The sequence below is a fragment of the Ambystoma mexicanum genome, chromosome 12 (assembly GCF_040938575.1).
Source record: "Ambystoma mexicanum isolate Mex_15411 chromosome 12, UKY_AmexF1_1, whole genome shotgun sequence".
Taxonomy (NCBI): domain Eukaryota; kingdom Metazoa; phylum Chordata; class Amphibia; order Caudata; family Ambystomatidae; genus Ambystoma; species Ambystoma mexicanum.
In genome coordinates this window covers 287,718,277-287,737,442 of record NC_090936.1, presented here as the reverse complement: position 1 = coordinate 287,737,442, position 19,166 = coordinate 287,718,277, and the positions used below count along the sequence as shown (strand labels likewise).

The 19,166-nt window shown below is 44.6% G+C and overlaps 1 protein-coding gene across 1 annotated transcript in view; it reads right to left on the bottom strand.

Moving 5' to 3' along the window:
- Positions 1–19,166, bottom strand: part of CMAS (cytidine monophosphate N-acetylneuraminic acid synthetase) — a 177,446-nt gene that overhangs the window by 59,932 nt on the left and 98,348 nt on the right. The window contains exon 7 of the mRNA XM_069628448.1: positions 18,725–18,899. Coding sequence (XP_069484549.1) covers positions 18,725–18,899 — 175 coding nt within the window. The remainder of the gene's footprint in view (positions 1–18,724; positions 18,900–19,166) is intronic.

Here is a 19,166-nt window from a genome sequence, read left to right as displayed (position 1 = left end):
GATCTTCTTTTACCATGCTTACTGTTTGCCTACCGAGAGGTACCACAGGAGGGTGTTGGCTTCAACCCCTTCAAACTTCTGTTCAGTCATCCTGTACGGGGACCCTTAGCCGTAGTCAAAGAGGGATGGGAGATGCCCACTCCCCGTTACTACCAACGTAGTAGATTATGTGCTGGGGCTCAGAAAACGGATGGTACTTCTGATGGGCTTGGCTAGTGATAAATTGAAGGCAGGACAAGCGCTGGTGAAACATTGGTACGACCAGAAAGCTTCCCTCATCAACTTTACACCTGGTCAGCAAGTCCTGATCATGAATCCCAAAAGGCCTTGCGCTTTACAGGACAAATGGTCAGGCCCACACAGTGGTGGAGCCCCTGGGTGAGGTTAACTATTTAGTGGACCTTGGAAGGCCTGGACAGGCTCCAAATGTGTTCCACGTAAATAGGCTGAAGGCTTTCGTCCCAAGAGTCGAAATCGCAGCACTGCTACTGGCTTCAGATGTTGAGGAAGAGGAGTGTGAACCTCCCCCCGACCTGTTCCAAAGCAGTCCTTCAGATAGCTCCTTTGAGGGTGTCCGAGTGGCCCCTCACCTGACTTCTAACCAGCAGGCTGAGGTGAAAAGTTTGCTTCGGCAGTTTTCCCCCCCGTTTTCACAGTCGCCTGGTTTAACACCTTGGTGCAAACATAACAGACACAGGAGACAGTGTACCTACTAAAAGTAGGGGATACAGGATGTCAGACAAAGTACGGTCTTACATTAAGACCGAGGTCAACAAGATGTTAGACCTTGGGGTGATTGAACCCTCTAGTAGTCCTTGGTCCAGCCCTGTGGTTTTGGTTCCAAAGGCAGGCACATCTGAATTGAGGTTCTGCGTGGATTACAGGGCTCTGAATGCTGTCACCAAGACAGATGCACACCCCTTGCCTCGAACAGATGAACTGGTGGATACTTTGGGTGCCTCCAAGTACCTCAGCACGTTTTACCTCACTGCGGGCTATTGGCAAATAGCTTTAGCAGAACATGCCAAGGAGAAGACAGCGTTTTCTACTCCAGACGGCCTTTACCAGTTCAGGGTAATGCCGTTCGGGTTGAAAAATGCACCTGCCACTTTCCAGAGGCTTGTGAATCATGTGTTGAATGGGTTGGACAAATTCTGTCTTGCATATCTGGACGATATAGCAGTTTTCAGTGCCACCTGGGAAGACCATGTGAAACACCTCGGGATTGTGCTCCAGGCTCTTCAGAAAGCACACTTGACCATAAAGGCTAGTAAATGCCAGATTGGACAAGGCTCAGTGGTTTACCTTGGACATGAAGTAGGTGGAGGGAGGATACAGCCTCTTCCCCAGTAAAGTACAAGCAGTACAAGACTGGCCTACCCCCCACTACACAGACCCAAGTGAGAGCCTTCTTAGGACTCACTGGGTATTACCGCAACTTCATGGCAGACTATGGCACCATATCTGCCCCTCTGACTGCCCTCACCACTCTGAAGAAACCCAAGAAGGTAACTTGGACCGACGAGTGTGAGAAGGCCTTCAATGGCTTAAAAGACTCCTTGTGCCAGGCCCCTGTCCTCAGGGCCCCTGATTATCAAAGACCTTTTATTGTGCAGACGGACGCCTCTGACACTGGGATAGGAGCTGTACTATCGCAAGTAGATGAGAAGGGTAAGGAACACCCTATTGGTTTTATTAGTCGCCAGCTTAAGGACAGAGAGCTCAGATGGTCCACAGTGGAGAAAGAACGTTTCTCTGTTGTGTGGGCCCTACGGAAGCTGAGGCCCTACCTCTAGGGGACCCACTTCACTGTGCAAATTGACCATAAGCGCTTAAAGTGGCTAATGAACATGAAGGGAGAGAATCCAAAGTTGCTTTGGTGGTCCATAAGTCTACAAGGATTCGACTTGTAAGCGACTTCAATTCAACACTACAGCTAAGTCAATGCCTAGTCTGGGATGCTGATGGAAGCCCTTATTGATGTATTTTTATGTCCAGTTCGTTTACTCTGGATGACAACCCTTATATAACACCCCTCTCTTAGAATCCCCCTGACCCCACTGAGCCAAGAAGTAGGTTTGTTTTGCAAATTAAAAGGTTTATTTGAAATTTAAACAATATATATATCACACTTTTATAGTAAATTAATATTTGATAGCACACTTGTGAGGATGATAGTGATCAACAATGGGTAATGTTACAGTGGTACACTCTTTTTTGATGGCTTAGAAGTGATATAGAGAGGATAAAGTAGCTGAGAATGCTTTTATGGCTTTGAGGACAATGCAATGATGAATGAAAATGCAGTACAGAAAATAAACTTGATAGGACTTCAACAAAAGACAATGTAATCACTTTTCTTTGACAATTCAACCCCCCCTTTATGCAAGGTAAAGAGATGGGAGGAAAGCACACAGTTCTCAGGAATGCAATCAAATATAATTCAGTTCCCCCCTAGCAAGCTTAGAGGAAAACAGGTAGGAGTTTTAAACACAGGCAAAATCCTTTTAAATGTGGTGGCAATGAAGTGAAAAATATACTCAAATTGCTTTTAATTCCCTATAGGAGGTTCAGGGTGAGTGAGAGATACTTTAAATTAATTCAGGATCACTTTAGCAATGCTCTATGAATAATTGTCAGGTTGCACACGAATTTCAGCAAGGACAAATATTTTTACACGTGGCTGAAATTAAGCAAAATGTCAAATCGCGGCAATTTAGTTGCGTGCGTCGAGCGCAATTACGGAGGCACTATAAGGAGTAGGAAGTCGGTTCTGGGTTTGTTGGAAAGCCTAGAATCTTAGCTTTAAGATGAAAGTTAAAAAACGGTTCCGGAGATATGGCCGATTTAGTAAAGGTAGTTTTTACGATTTTAAATTTTAAAGCTCAGAATGACAGATGACAGTTTTCAGTTTTAAAGATGACAGAATGACACGATTCGAGGAGGCAGTTCTAATAGTTTAAAATAATCTAATCCAAAATATTTTAGCCTAAGAGATTGGTTTTGGCACAGTGCTAGCTGGGTACTCGCACTAGATTTTGGACAGGAATGCGACTTAGTCACGGATCGGGTCAACCGGTTGGACTTCTGCTAGTGGTTCTTCACAGCAATCTGGTCTCTGGGTCTCCGGTTCTGTTATCGGTTCTGCTAGCGGTTCCGGATACAGCGGTCTCTGGTTCTGCGGGTCTGGATCAAGTGGATTCTTAACAAGCAGCAAACCGCACACCCGGCGGTTGAATAGTTTGCAAATGATTTTTGAGGCCTGCTGAAGAGAACTCAGCTTGTGGGTTAGCCTCTCTGCTACAAGTTCTGAAGTAAAGTTCTGGATTTGAAGTCTGGAGTCTCCCGGCAAAGCGTCCCGCAAGAAAGTGGAAAGTGAATGTCTCTACCTGGGTTTCAATGTTCCTTTTATGTGTTTTGAAAATGGGTGTGTGCCTGGGCCTAGCTAAACCTGCCCCTCTCACTTATCATTGGCCAAGCTTTCCTCTCTCTCTTGATTGGGGGAAAGAAATGGAGTGTCAGAGTGATGCTGTAGGTTTTATGGTCAGAGGAACCTCCCCTTGTCAAATTGCACACAAATCTATTTCTGACCCAAATACATATTTATCCATGTACCATTTTTCTAATATTATAGGTCCAGTTAACATATTTTCTGTAGCACCAAACCATCTGATCCCTGTCTTTGTAAGAGGTTGTGTCCACTTATAAGAGAATTCTCCCCTTTTCATCCAGATAACGACCTCTAAACCTTTCCAGATTTTACACAAATGTGCACCAGGGATATGGGTTTCAGATGATAAAGTGTCAGATTTTTAACATGCATACATTTGGAGTAACAACCTTTTTTCCGCTACTATCCCCAAGAACATACCACAGGGTCCTAACACCTCTTAAAATGTGCACAGAAAAATCACAAGAATGATGATGTTATTTATATAATTTTTTACAAGTCCGCACTATGAATTATCCATCTTTTTTAAAAATCATGCTCCAGCCCCAAAGGGGTGTGGTTTTCCAAAGCACATGGTGGAATTTCTGGTTTATCCACTTCCCCCAAGCTCAGCTTGCTCTCACAGGCACTGCCCCTCCCAGTTTCTCCCAAGAGGAAGCCATTTTACGACCCCCCTAATATAACATTTGCCTGAGCCAGGGACAGTGCTTTGTTTAGTTTCCTGTAGTCCCCAGGTGCCACTCCCCTAATTCAATCAGAGAGGCATCATCTCCTTTTGGCAGTGGCAGCAGGATGCAGCCAGGCCTGGGAACACAGCTGCTGAATTCCCTCTCCTGTTGGGAGTAGTTGTCAGGCAGAATCCAGTTTCATTAAGCCAGGCTTCAGCTAAATGTCACTTTTGTTCCCAGTTTTTCTTCATTCAAATCAAACTTACAATTTTTGCACATGCAGCTAGAATGCTGATTCCAAGTTCAAAACTATGACATTTAACAGTTGCAACCTATGTTACACTCAAAAGTAGGTCACTCATTTATTTTAAAAATGTTGATTTTAGTGGCTTTCTGTCCATTTAACCTAAGCTGCTGACATCCACAGCTCAGCCAGTTTTGTTATAAACATTGTTTTGGGATCTTCATCTTTCCAGATTTTGTATGCACACAAGAATACATTCTGCCAAATGTCTGCTGGTGTTTATTGAGATTTTTGAATATCTTGTGATGTTTAAAATAGGCATTTTTAGCTTGCATTCAGGGAAACAAAGGTGATTTTAAAGCGCTTTTAAGCTAACAGGCACTGCTGTTTTTCCTTTGGCACACATTCCACTCATGGCACCCCTGGCCCATCATGCTTGCACTGGTGGGTGGCAGGTCAGGGGACCACTTTGTTGTGCACAAAACTGTGCGGTTTTCCCAGATTCGGGCGCAAATGTGGGCTTTTCCGCCCTCTTGGATCTCCTAAACCCACAGTACCAAATGTTGCAGCATAATAGTCCAAACGTGGGTCAGGACACCCAACAGATTTCACTATTGAGCATAGGCCAGGTGTCCAACATAGCAATGCTCATGGGTTGTCCAGAATGTTTAACCGACCTGAACAAGAGACTCATGCAGGGGTGGATTAGTTCCCCCTGTCCATAGTCTGGGAGGGGCGAGTGTTAGGAAAGATTTCTTAGTTGTGGGTAAGTTTCCTTCCATGTGGCAACCCCTTAACTTTTTGCTGTTGTTTTCACCATGATCTAGACTTTGCCAGAGAAGTGCAGCCTTCTGCCGCACTCCTCTGGGCTTTCGCTCCATTCTTACGGGGAAACTGACATGCCCTTAAGACAGTCAGTACCGGGAAACGTTGTTATCCGTAATTTCTTTATTATGTTGCTGCTTTCGCGTAACATGAGACAAGAGGGCATTGTAAACTAAGTTACAGCTCTCTTGGGTCTCTAGCCTTCCACAGGTCCTAGATACTCTCTGTGGATTGTAAATGAATGGTACAAGTGAATCACGGACAGGAATGGTGGCAGCGATCGTTTCTTGTGTTTTTTTAGCTCCTTTTGGCATCATTTTAAGCGCGTTTCTCGTGCTTAGCCCAAAATGGTGGCCTGGCTCCCAAAATGGCCAGACCACGCGACTCTTTGTCCTGTCTGCTGACCGTTTTGCCCCTTCACCTCCCCTAGGTCGAGCCGACCCGGGGCCTTCCTTATTTGGGCATGTACTTTCCCGCGAAACACAGATGCTTTCGCGGGCTTCTACAGGCCTTGTGTGTGCCTCCAGGATGTGGGCTGGGATGTCTGGCCCCAATACACATCCTGAGTGCCAGAGAGTCTAGGGTGGTGTGAATACCTGGGGCCTCCGTGGTTCGTGATAGGTCCACGTATGGTCTGAGTGTTTTGTGAGCAGATCTCCCATTGGGTCCCCTCCGTTTTGGCGCGAAGGGAACCGTGGATAAGAGGGGGCTGGAAACATCACTACCATGTCGATCTCCTGAGTTCTCACGAACAAAGGAATATGGGAGCCAAGTATCCTGCAACCAAAAGACTGAACCGAGGAATCGCTGGTGACCCGCTGAAGGACTGCTCCTCTGCACTGCTGTCGCTTTGTGAAACCCTTTCTACCTCTGATCGAACGAGAAGGCCTGTACTGGAATAGTGGGAACAACTATTCTCGGCATCTTCACCATCTCCTGCACGTAAGCCTTTGGAAGTGTCTCTGGGCCATCCAGCAAACTGACCAGTCTACCCAGGAGTCTTGCTCTGTAACCGCCGTCAGGTTGTGTTGTATTACGGGTCCTTGTCACTCTCACACGATTCGTACACTTGGCATTCCCAGGTCTGAAGTGAGTAGTGTACATTTGGCTGAAATACACATGGCCGCTCCGTTGCCTGCTGTGGTAACAAACTGTGTGGGGTCACTGCGTTTGGGACGTCCCCAACTCAACTTCTGCTGCTGCGGAATCTACACAACGAGACATCCCCTGCTCCCATCTGAACCTGCCAGCACTGAAACTGACGCGGAGAAGCCTGGGTCTGCTTGCATCGGGGACCGGTGAGTAGCATAGCTAGGAACTGGTCGCCTTCCTGCAGGAGCCCATAGCTTTTCCCCGCTGTGTCAAACAGCACGCCTTTCCGTACTCGCGCTCTGCTTCTGCCCACTGTGGAACCTGCGCTTGAGTCGCAGAGCTCTGTTCATCTTCATTTGTTCGCCGAACTAAACTGCTTGATTCCGTCGAAGAGAATCCCCTTTTTGCTCGTTGGCACCAGCGTGTGCAGGTACTTTTGAGCACAAGGCTCCACTCTTTGTAGGGCTTGGACTTCCTTCAGAGGCACCTAACTAAAAGGCGGACTGGATCTAATTATTATTCGCACTGCCCGTTTTCCTCCCCATATAGGTGGTCTACACATTTCGTGCTTCTAACTCGTTAGACTCGTTTGTATTTGTATATATATTGTGTTGGTTTGGTATGTGTTGGTTTACTTGAGTTTTATTGTGATTTCTCGCTACGGTCAATGTTACAAAGGCCTTGTAATAAATATGTATATATTTTTAATATAACACCTGCTTGGAGTAATTTGTAAGTGTCCTCGCTTTGTGTGCTCATTGCGGGCTTTCAGTCACCCTCACCCCTCTTGAGACCTAGTCTTGACCGCCGCGATCGCTACCCTGATTGGTCTGGCTTGTCCAGAGGTTACCTTGTTCCAAGAAACTAGGTTGGCCTTCTGAACCTCTGCGCCTCCAGGACAGAGTTCAGAAATCCGTATTAACAGCCAATCAATGCTACACAAGTACAAGACCAATTGTTTATCATCACCAGTTTGAGCTCCTGGTTATAAGCATCTGAAAATAAATGTCCAATAAACGGAGACTCGATTATATAGCTTCTCACTGCATAAACATGCTCCTTGGTTCGATGTAGACTGCAAGTAGGCAAAGGAAACTGAATACTGACGCAAGGAGTGGTGCCTTCACGACCAGCCAGATTTAGCATGAAACGGAATACAAAACATTGTTAAAGATGAAAAAAAGGAGAGCATACAACGAAACCATGGGATTTTTGTTTAAATGATGTGGTAGCTTCAAACAATTCGAAATTGTTTGGAAACTGGTTACTTGGGGAGGGGAAAATAAAGGAAGAGGGCACATGAAGGCTCAATTTCACAAGAAAGAAGGAAGAGGGCACATGAAGGCTCAATTTCACAAGAAAGGTGGATGACACTTCTAGGAAATGTTCTAGGATAGTAAGGTTGGGAATGTTCCTCTTGTAAACTATGCAGGTTGCAGCATTACATTTTCCTACCTTAAAGATGGAAAAGCAGCGGGTCTCAATGGCTTGAACCCAAATGCTTTCATCTGGTTCACTCAATGGTAGTGACTACCGATCCTGGGTAATCCGTTTGAAGCAGTCATCGATTCGGGGAACAGCACGGTATACCGGCTTCTGGGAGGTGACGTTTAATAGTGCCATTGTTCAAAGGATACCATTGCTATAGGCCCATTTTTGTATTGGATATCATGTAGGATTCTTAAAATGTATACTAGCCAGACTGGAGGAGTGGGCCTAGTGCAGTAAGCATATTGAAGTAGGCTTTAGATTTGGTTAGAGGTGATAGGGCAAGGGGTTGGGGGGTGGGGGTGGAGAAGACTTAGCTGCATTCCTAGATTTAGAAAAAGGACATTCAATTCAATTGACAGGAACATCCCGTTGAGCAAGTTACACGAGTAACCAGTGAAAATGTAGCCAACAAAAACGTAGTCAGTGAAAAAATTGCACTGAAAATACCTCTGCAGTGAAAAGGTTGCCATACAAAAACTAGTCAAAAATGCAGCTAAAAAGTAGACAAGAATATAGTGCTGCTAGAGTAATTGTTGGGGTTAAGAAGGGTTTAGCAGGCTTGTGATTTGCTGGCTTAGGGTTAGGATATGGGGCAAGAATTGGGGCAAGGGTTGGGGCAAGAATAGGAGTCAAGAAGTTGCATTGGGGTACATTAAGTATCAAGGTTAGCGATAGGGTACGGGTTATTGTAAGGCTAGGGATAATAGAGTATTGGTTTGGGTACATGTTAAAAGAAAGGAATTTGAAGGTCAGAGAGGGCTGGTGATGTTGGCGTACGATAGCGTTTAGGATAAACCTAGTGGTTAGGGTGAAGTAAGCATTAGGGCAAGTGGTAGAGTTGCAGTTAGGGTAAGGCTAAGGTTATTCGAGCAAGGGGGCTGGATTAAGGCAAGGCTTATGTACTTTGTTGCGAAGGTGGTGATGGGGTCGGAGATAGGTTCACTGTTCATGTTCTACTTATTTTGTATTGAGTAACATGCAAATAAAATGCTTTACCATGCTAAAGGATTAATCTTTAAGAGTTCAGTGCAGAATAAGGGTTGTAAATGGAGTTAGGGGAAGGTTTAGGAATGGAGTTAGGGCGATTGTGGAGGTTTTGGGGTTACATGCTTGTACCTTTGTGTATTTAAAAATAGATTTTTTGGCAACCCGATTACAGGCAACCTTTTCACACTTTGGTTTGCTTTTATTGAATGATACATTTAACTTTTTGCTGACTACATTTTCACATAACGACATTACATTACATGACAATGGGATGCCACCATGTCTGTTAAAATGAGTCCAAGTATGCTAAGAGGCTACGGTGGCTGGCAACAATACACCATATTTTTCGACCAAACAGGGCTGGGGGGGGGGGGGGTTGAGCAGGGTTGCCCTCTATCTACACTGCGATTTATTCCATTCCCCGGCCAAACAGATTCACTGCTTACAAAAAGCCCAAAACGCAGTAGTAAGACTGGTTTTTGGCATTGCTAAGAATACGCCAATCTCAGTCTTCGCTGGTCACTGCATTGGCTAGCGGTGGAAGTCTGCATAAAATTTAAAAGTGGGTGACTGGTGTATAAATGCATTAATGGATTGGCACCAATGTATTTAAACAAATTGAAGCAATAGCGCCCAACCCGGGCCTTAAGGTCAGAAGATCAACCTTTACTTACTACCTGCTGTGCCCGGCCACGTGTTGCTGTGGCTCAGTATGGGTAAATAGAAAAGACAGAAAAGAGAAAGCGCACGTTTCTAGTATGGTTAATTTCACAATGCTTGTGGGTAGTTTTTAATGCCTCTAGCAGATCTCCAAGTTGAGGCAGCATAGTTTTCCCGGCGGTGCAACACATTCTTTTCATTTCTCCATTAAATTTCAGAGCCTTGCAACAAGGACACACTTCAGTCATGGTGCTGATGAGAACATGCCGGCTCACACTATAATCATCAGCTGGGTTGTACTGGAATGCAAGGAGATTGTAATCGCGTGATTGCTGAGCACGGAGTCGTGTTTGACGCTGATCTGCTGTTTCTCGTTGACGTCTTTCAGCCACTCTCAGCCTGCCGCGTTAGAATGAAGCAGATCTGAAGCAGCAGAACGCGATCGCGGTGCTCGCAACCGTGCATCCTGAAGTCTGGCTCAACGTCGCTCTGCTGCTTCCTCGGCACGCAATTATAGTGTGTGTTGCTTTTACGTCCAACATATGGCGCTGTTTTTAAGTAAAATATTTAGTATAGCGTGTGTTGCTTTTACGTCCAACAGATGGCGCTGTTTTTCAGAAAAAGCATGTTTTTACCTGTCACAGATGTGACATCTATGTATAGAAGATATATAAAAACATGCGCCTATTCGAATGCAACATGGTGTCAAAATTACAAAGCAATCAGTGAAGAACTTTCGTAGATTTAAGATTCTGAACAAACAAACATTTACATTTTTATTTATATAGATTCCTATGTCCAACTGTGTCTCACAAGGAGATTGTAGCTTTTCAGTTGCTGTAGCTTTTCAGTTGCTGGACCAAGATTATGGAATAGCCTCCCGCTTAACTTAAGAGGAGCATATTCCTTAGCAACCTTTAGAGCAGGTCTAAAATCCTACCTGTTTAAGTAGGTATGGCTATCCTACAGCTCTCCAGAATTTCTACTGGCATATACATCTACTCCTACTGATTTTTGTGTTTGTTCATGGTTCCAACTGTGCCAAGATACGATTTAGTTTGTTGTGCGCGCCATATAAATAACTTGAATCAATCAAATCAATCATTAATGGCCAACTTTAACCTTAGTAGGTCTGGAAGCAAAGCATGTCCAACAACCCTGAAAAATGCAGCCTGTAGCACACTTCTGAATGCAGATAACAGTTCTTCTGGGTTTAACTTGGGAGGGCTCAAACAAGGGCTCAGGTATGTCAATGAGCATTTGGAAAGGCACAAGTTAAAACTCAATAGAACTAAAATAAAAATAATGTTTTGGGGACATCAGGGGAAACCACAAGTAGTCTTTGAATGGGGAAAGAATTAGTCTACTCTAAATATGTACCTTGGGCTTCTGTTTTCTAGGAATGGTATGTTGTCCCTTGCTGAAATCATATGCAGCTTTCAAGGTGCACACGCCGAGACAAGAGGGAATTTGTAGGAGTAAATAACCTTCAAACATGATTTGCTATTTGTTTTGATTGAACAAACTCGCTCTATGAACGATTGAGCTGGGCAAATGGTTCGCCTAAGTGTACCTGCCACCTGGGGCATGAGAAGGATACGGTGCACTTTCTTTCGATTATCCCTCATCTATATTGGTGGATGCAATGATTAAGAACTTTCTTTTTTAGATATAGCACCTTTACATGACTTATTCTATGTCCTTTGCGATGCCCTAATGTTAATATACAATCTAGCAGAATATGTAAAATAGCTCTAGTTTTACATGCTCATTTATTTTAATGCATTGGAAATTCAATTTCAATATTTTAATGAGTTTGTTTCAATTAATGTAACAGAAAGGATCCTTTGAGTTTAATATTTTACTTCAAATGGTTTTGCCAACTTCCTTCATGGTCATCCAGCTGATGAAACGAGTTTCAGTCGCAGCCTTTCATCTCCTCTCCTACCCCCGCTATTGAATCTGCCACCGACTCCGTCCTTGCTAATCTTCACCTTATCTGCAACACTCTTGACATTCTTGCCCCCCCGCCGCCAAATCATGCCCGACACCTGCCTCCAAGCATAACAGCTGATTTGACTCCAATCTAGCCGCTCTGAAATGCAAGTGCAGAGTTGCTGAGCGGAAATGGCAGACCTCAGGCTCATCCTCGGACAAAATGGCCTGTTGCCAACGGCAATACTGTCTCTATCCGCTCCAAGAAGAGGGCTCACATCTAAGCCCGCATCTCTGGAGACACTAATAACACGGCTGAACTTTTCAAAATCTGCAAGGAACTAGCCAATCCATCCGCAGTTTACCTCACCTCTTCCTTCTCAGGTCCTCTGCACTGCAAAGGCCACACATTTCACCACTAAATCTTAGGCCATGTTGACCTCTCTTTTCTTCCCCCTCCATTACTACTTCCCCCTCCACTACTACTCTGTGCCCCCTTGCCTCCCTTGGCTTATCCTCCACCCCCACCCACTCTCTCCTTCTTCTCACCCATCTCAATGGATGAGGTCTCCAGGGTAGTCAACTCCTTGAAGATCTCTTCCAAACAAGTGTCTCCATGTTCTTCTACAACCATTAAGGACAACATCTCTCTTGCTGACTTCTGCAACCACTCCTTAGCCTCTCACGCTTTCCCCTCTTCTCTTAAGCACTTCCTTGTGCACCCCCAACTAAAAAAAAATGTCGGCCGACCCCTAGTGTCTGGCCAACTACTGCCCTATCACCACTACACCCTTTCTTGGGAAACTCCTGGAGAAGTTGGTCTTATCCCAAATGACCCTTCAACACTGAGCTTGTTGGTTTGTCTACATGACCATCAATCTGGATTTCAAGCATCAAGAGGCACAGAAACTGCTCTCCTGAACACCTGTGAAGAACTGCCCCCAAATCTTGACTCTAACTCTCCTGCTGTTAACTTTCCTGCTGTTTTCATTCTCCTTGATCTCTCTTCTGCCTTCGAAATGGACAACCATTCTATCCTCATAAAACAGCTCCAAGATAACCTTGCTATCTCAGATTGGGCACTGGATTGGTTGACCTTCCTGATTGACTGCACCTCCCAGGTGCACCTCGGTTCCTTTTCCTCCACAACCACTCGCTCTACATGTGGTGCTGCTCAGAGCTCTATCCTATCGCCTTGGCTATTCAACATCTACCACGCACCTCTTGCTCACCTGACTTCCGCCTTCTCTAATTCCCAGCGTTACGCAGACGACGTGCAACTCTTCAATCTCCCGTCTTCCTCTTCCTCCCTCTATCATCCCTGACTGCCTGTCAGTCAGTCTTGGAATATCTCTCACGAGCTTGGTTTCAATGCCAGTAAAACAGATTCTTCCCATCCGGACAACTGTTCCTTAGTTTCCCTCCGGCTCTCCACCTTCTGCTTCCACTGAAGCCAGAAGCCTTGGGTCATCTTCGACTACTCTCTCTCCTTCACTCCCCACATCTTGGACCTTGCCAAGAAGGCCCATTTTCAACTTAATCTCCTCAGAGGCACTCTCACTTTCCACACCTTCCCCGAGAAGCTCAATGTCTCTAGAGCCTTGGTTTTCTCCAGGCTGGAATACAGCAATAGACCTCTTCTCAACTTGCCTCTTTCCTCCCTCCGCTCTCTTCAACTTATTAAGAACACGGCTGCAAGAATTATCCTTGGCCTTAAGCCCAGGGGACTATATCTAGTAGGACCCATTTACCCATTCTCATTGTTTTAGTTTTATTTACCCTCTTGTGCCCTTCCCTTTTTGCCTTATGGCGCTTTGAAACACAGTCTTTGTTGTATAAGCACCTTATAAATATCCAATAAATACTGATTTTATTTTGTTTATGATTGTATAAATATTTCTGATGTTAATCTAAATGCCTTATTAAGGAAGAAGAACCTGCTTTCTGCCATCTTGAAAATGCGCTAACAGGCGTCTCATGGCATGTAGAGCATTAAAAGTGTGAACATTAATTGAAAAAAGTAAATGTCTATTGATAAGCAGAGGTCCCATTTATATAATTAGCAAAGGCCAGTAGTTTTTGAAGGGTTTATTAGTCCCAAACATGTAGCGCAGGGCTTCCAATAAGATGGTTTTACTGCAGTTCTCCAAATCAGTTAAGACTTTAAGGCAACTGTGGTCCTTGACTAATTAACAATATATTTTGCAGTTTTTGCGCTTCACATACATCACTGCATATGGTTCATCTTTCTCTCATACTTTACTGGGTATTTGTATTTTGTTTATTTGTAACGCGCACCATCAGGCCCGGAGGCATCAGGGCTCAACTTGTGCAGAAGTTACGTACAGAACTTATATACATACATAATTATATACATGGCTAATATACAGACTTAGCTAAATACATGAGTTACAAGATGTTAACAGGGGAGGCATAAAGACGAAAATGCACATCAAGCAGGGAACAAAGGGGATAGACGGTAGTGGCAGCGCCGGTACTTGTAAGGTTGTAGTGTGTAGAGCATATATAGTAGTGTCTCAGTTCTGATTGAAAAGCCATGATTTCGTTTTAGACTTGAAGGTGTTAAATGAGTCTTCAGATCTCATGATGACAGGGAGGGCGTTCCACAGCTTGGAGGCAAGGCCAGGGAAGCTCGTGCCCCCAGCTTTTTGGAGTTTAAACCTTGGGATCGATCGACAGTGGGTCTGGGCGGTTCTTTGAGGTCGGGTGGAAGAATGGAGTGAGATCCGACTACAGAGGTGGGGGGGGGGGACTTGTTAGCCAGGCATTTGTGTGTGAGGGCAAGAGTTTTCAATGAAATTCTCTGCTTGACAGGTAGCCAATGTAAGTTTGTTCTAGATTCGGAGATGTGGTGGTTTTGCGGGATGTTTAGGGCTGCTCCAATAGCAATGTTCTGGGTGATTTGTAGTTTGTTCAGATTCCCTTGACTAGTTCCTAAGTATAGGGCACTGCAATAATCAATTTTAGACATAATGAGGGTTCTGGCTAGGGTGACACCGTTAGTAGTAGTCAGATACGGTCTACAGGCTGCAATGAGTTTGCAGGTGTATGCAGAGGCTGATCTGACTGCATTTATTTGTCGGGATAAGGTTAGAGTGGCATCAAGGTAAAGCCTAATGTTTTTGTGTCTTTTGGAGACTTTGATGGTATTGCCATCTATGATAAACTGGTAGGAGGGCTCTAGTTTGCTGAGGCGCTGCGCGGAGCCCAGGATGAGGAGCTCTGTCTTGTCGTCGTTGAGGCATAGTTGGTGTTGGGCCATCCAAGCCGGGATGACCAGGCAGATGTCGTTAAGGGCTAGGGTGTCAACTAGATAGTCTCTAGTGATGGGGATGAGTATCTGGGTGTCGTCAGCATAGTTTGTGTAGGAGACACCCAGATAATCAAGTACATCAAAGAGCGGTTTAGTAAAAATGTTAGAGTGTAGGAGACATGCAAGATCCTGGAGGAACGCCGCAATGAATTGGAGCGGGGTCAGCAGCTGCGGTTGGGGAGAAGACCCTCATGGATCTGTTACTCAGAAAGGATTTGATCCAGGCCTAGCCTGAAGCCGGGAAGTGGGCAGCCAAGGGAAGGTGCCTCGATAGGATTTGGTGGTTGACCAGATCGAAGGCCGCAGAGAGGTCGAGGAGGAGTACATTACTAGTCTGCCCTTGTCCTTCAAGACCTCAATTTGGGTTTTTAAGTCTATCAGAGCCGTTTCAGTCCCATGTCTAAGGCGAAATCCAGACTGTCGTAGACCTAGAAGATTATTGGATTCCAAGTAGTGTTGGATCTGTAGGTATGCTGCACGGTCTAAAATCTTAAGCAGGAACATGACGGTGGTTAAAGGTCTAAAGTTAGTGGGTATGGTTGGGTCTAGAGAAGGTTTTTTTAAGCAATGGGATCACCCATGCGTCCTTTAGGTTGTCGGGGACAAAGCCTGTTTTAAAGGAGGAGTTGATGAAGGCCGTGATGAATGGGGCCAAATCGTGGGCGGAATCCTTAATGATGGGAGCGGGGCACGGGTCTCCTTGACAGTTAGATGGTTTGATTCTCATGATGATGTTTTCCACCTCAGCAATAGTGAGAGGGGAGAAGACAAAAGGTTTAATATTAGAGGCGTCTAGGGGGAGGACCGTAGCAGGGGTGTGTGGACGGTTGTCCAACTTCAGACTGTCTGGTTTTTCTTTGATTTTAGATTGTAGCATAGAGATTTTATTTAATAAAGCCGACTGGATGTTGGCACACCATTTACTGTCTTTGGTGCAGGTGTCAGGGAGGGTGGCTGAAGATTTGAGTTCTTTTAGGATCTTAAAAAGTTCTTTTGTGCTCGAATCTGCTTGCAAGATAAAGTTATTGAGGGACTCTTTTTTTCGCAGTGATGATGGCATCTTTGTATGTAAGGGATGCAAGGATGAAACCGTCTTTATGTTTATCAGAAGGGTGGCTCTTCCAGTGGTTTTCCGCGCAACGTTTAGCTTTAGGGAGCACTAACCAAGAGTTGAGATGTGCATTTGGTTTAGACTTCCTGAGTTTGATGGGGGCTATAGCGTTAATAGCCGTGAGCAAACTAAGATTGTAGGTGTCTGCTAAGGAGGTGGGATCAGTGCAGGAATGTGTGGACGCATTGAGAGATGGAAGTAACAATGGGAGAAGTTTCTCAGTTTCTCCTTGGTTATGTCCCTTTTATTCCTAGTGGGTAGGGCTGGAGCTATCAAAGTCAGGACACGTGGGGCTGCTTCCATATTAAAGGTGATGATGTGATGGTCAGACCATAAGCAAGGGGTATTGGAGAGGACGTTAATACTGCAGTTCGAACCGGCTAGACAGTCAAGGGTCTTACCTTTGGCATGAGTAGGTTCTTGAATGTGCATAGTGAAGCCGAAGTCAGTTAGCACGTTCTCCAGATCAGAAGCAGTGGAGTCTTTCGGGTCACCAAGTCATAGGTTAAGGACGCCTAGTATGATAATTTGCGAATTGGTTTTAGTATTGTCAATGAGAAGGGTAGATATTTCGCCAACAAATGAGGGTGCGGGACCTGGGGGCCTGTAGATAAGGTGGAGGGTGGCCGTTTGGTTGGGCGTTAGTGGTAGTTTGATAGAGTAGCTTGGCTGACTCAAGTTTGGAGTTGGTCGACACTCTTAAACCAAGAGAATTTTTATGGATGAAGGCCACTCCACCGCCTTTGGATTGGGCAGTGCTGCGATCGCATCGCGTGATGCCATATTCTGGCGGGAAGGCTAAGGACAGTGAGGGTCCGGATGTGGCATGTAGCCATGTTTCAGATATGGCAATAAAGTCAAGAGCTAAGGTTGTGATGAGGTCTGCAATGTCTAGTGCGTGAGCTGGAAGAGATCTGGTGTTGATAAGGGCGCCTTTGATCTGAGGCAGTTGGACAGCTGTAGTAGTGGATTTCGGTGTAATGGTGGAGGAGGGAAAGCAAGGTGGTGCATGTAACGTTTGCTTGGGCTTGTTATTGCAGGTGTGTAGTATGTGGAATCTAGTGATTAGTCTTATTTCTAAGCGAGAGGGAGCAAGGTTGATTAGGGGTGGGTTTCCTTGCAAAGTGATCCAACCAAAGAGCAGGGTCATTAAGGTATTGGTTGGTGTGGTTAATGGTGTGGTGTTGTCCGGTGGAGGTGATCACGGGGCAGCCCATTGTAGGGACCAAACTGGACAGTGGCTGGTGGTGATTGCTAGGGTGAATAATACCATCAGGCGGCTGAGTGGGTTGCGCCCGTAGGGGAAATGTGAGTGTTGTCACAGTAAATATCTGACCTATAGTGGCTGTCAATAAGGTGAAGATGTAATAGAGGATATGGAAGGCCCTAAAGCGCATGATGGTGGTGTAAGGCCTAGGGTGCAAGATAGTCTCACCTGTTGAGAGCTGGTGTGACCTAACGTGGTACATATTGAGTTGGTTATAGCGTGTGGGTGTGGACAGGTGGACGTGGTGGCAGGACACTGAGTGTAGCTTGGTCAGAGCAAACACCGAACACAGTAGGTCAGTATAAATGGTTGAAGCCTTGGCGTCAGTAAGCTAAACAAGCACAACACGAACCTAATTGTTAATGGTACGGCCAGACAGCATAGTGTAAACAAGTGCACTGTAAGCTGCAAGACAGTAAAGCCTCATCAAGTTTAAAAGACGCTATAGTTTGAGGTGCGTGGCGGGCATGAGTCATAAGGTTAACATCCTAATACGTAAGCAGAAAGGTTGTCTGTGCTATGTTGGGGCAGAACTCGGTACTAGGATCAACATACATAATACAGATTAGCTACAAACACTCATGTAAACCACTAAAAAGTAGTTGCCACTCATAGTAATACAGTCTAGTAGGCATAAAGATCTTACAAGCATGTATGCTAACAATCAGATACAATTTTTCGAGCATGGGCAAAGAGCAGACTCGCAGGCACATGATCTAGTTTTAGTGCATAGAAGTAGATTGCATTTGCTAAAGAGGCGGAAGTACTGAGCTTAATAGCAAGAGCGTGGTAGGTCTACGCACGCGAGTGGAGGGGTTAAATGACCTTAGCCATGTGGGACAATCGGTGCAATATAGATGGAGGGTTAGCGCATAGGCAGTAGGCAAATCAGGTAACCGCGTGCAAGCATTAGAAGTGGACTTTGGTGCGAATAAAAAATAACGCATGCATCAATCTGGTAGGCACAGAGCTTCGAACGGTGTAATCCAGCGGTATATGCTGGTACTGTGTACGGAGATGTGCTGGCCCAATTGTAGTACTAGACAATGTTACAATTACCAAGGCAGAATAAATAGGACTTGCAAGTAACAGATTTAAAGATGGTCTCTAGTTGGTTTCGCCATAGTGAGTAATGGTAGGCTGGCATAGCCATATTGCAGAGGGAGACACGTGTGGGCAGGTGACAGTCACTCTATATCATTCCACAGGAATACCTTTGCCTTTCACAGCTTGGTATTTACCTTTATTTGTAGTTGGCCAAATGGAAAATCAGTCTAAAAGCAACTTTTAACTTAGGACCTGCTTGAACGATGCTTCAGTGTCACTCACAAGCGTGAAGCCTTTAGGGAAGGAAAAATCAATCCCACTACTAGATTTAAATCTTCCCTACTTTGTACCTCACAGTAATTTACTTCTTTTCAACTTCACTTTCAAAGACAGAATTTGGAACCAACTTCATAGAATAATGTAATTCAGTAAATAACATGCATTATTGTACAGAAAGAAGTAAAAAAAAAATAAGCACAAAATAAATATCTATACTGGACTCATCACAAGTACGATTAATAGAAATAGAAATGCATTTCGTGACTAGCAGAAGACTGCACATATAAAGCTGTATGGAAAATAACCATCACAAGAAAGTATAAAGATGCATACCTTAATACCTTTCCCTTTTAACAAACTAATTCCAGAGGCATCTCTTTTTTCATCATCATTAGTCTTTTCATTATCATTTTCAGATCCCGAAAACTTGCTTGATATGAGACATCCATCTACATTGCAGACCAGAAGCTTCACGTTTTTTACTGCATGTTCACCCAAATAGCCATATCTAAACACAAAGAAAAAATCATTTGATCTTTACCAAAGCACACCATTATTGTTCCATTAAATGTAAAAGTAAAACACATGCGCAACTGTGGAGTTTATGAAATTTCCTGAAACCAAAATGATTGCGCAGTAGCAACAAATATGCTAAAGTTTAATACTTTAGCAAACCCCTGAAGTTAACCGACATAACTAGGTAGTCTACTACTACTCCTGAATTGCTTTATTTGCAAGCATTTATTCGGGCAGTGCAACAACATTAAATCATGAT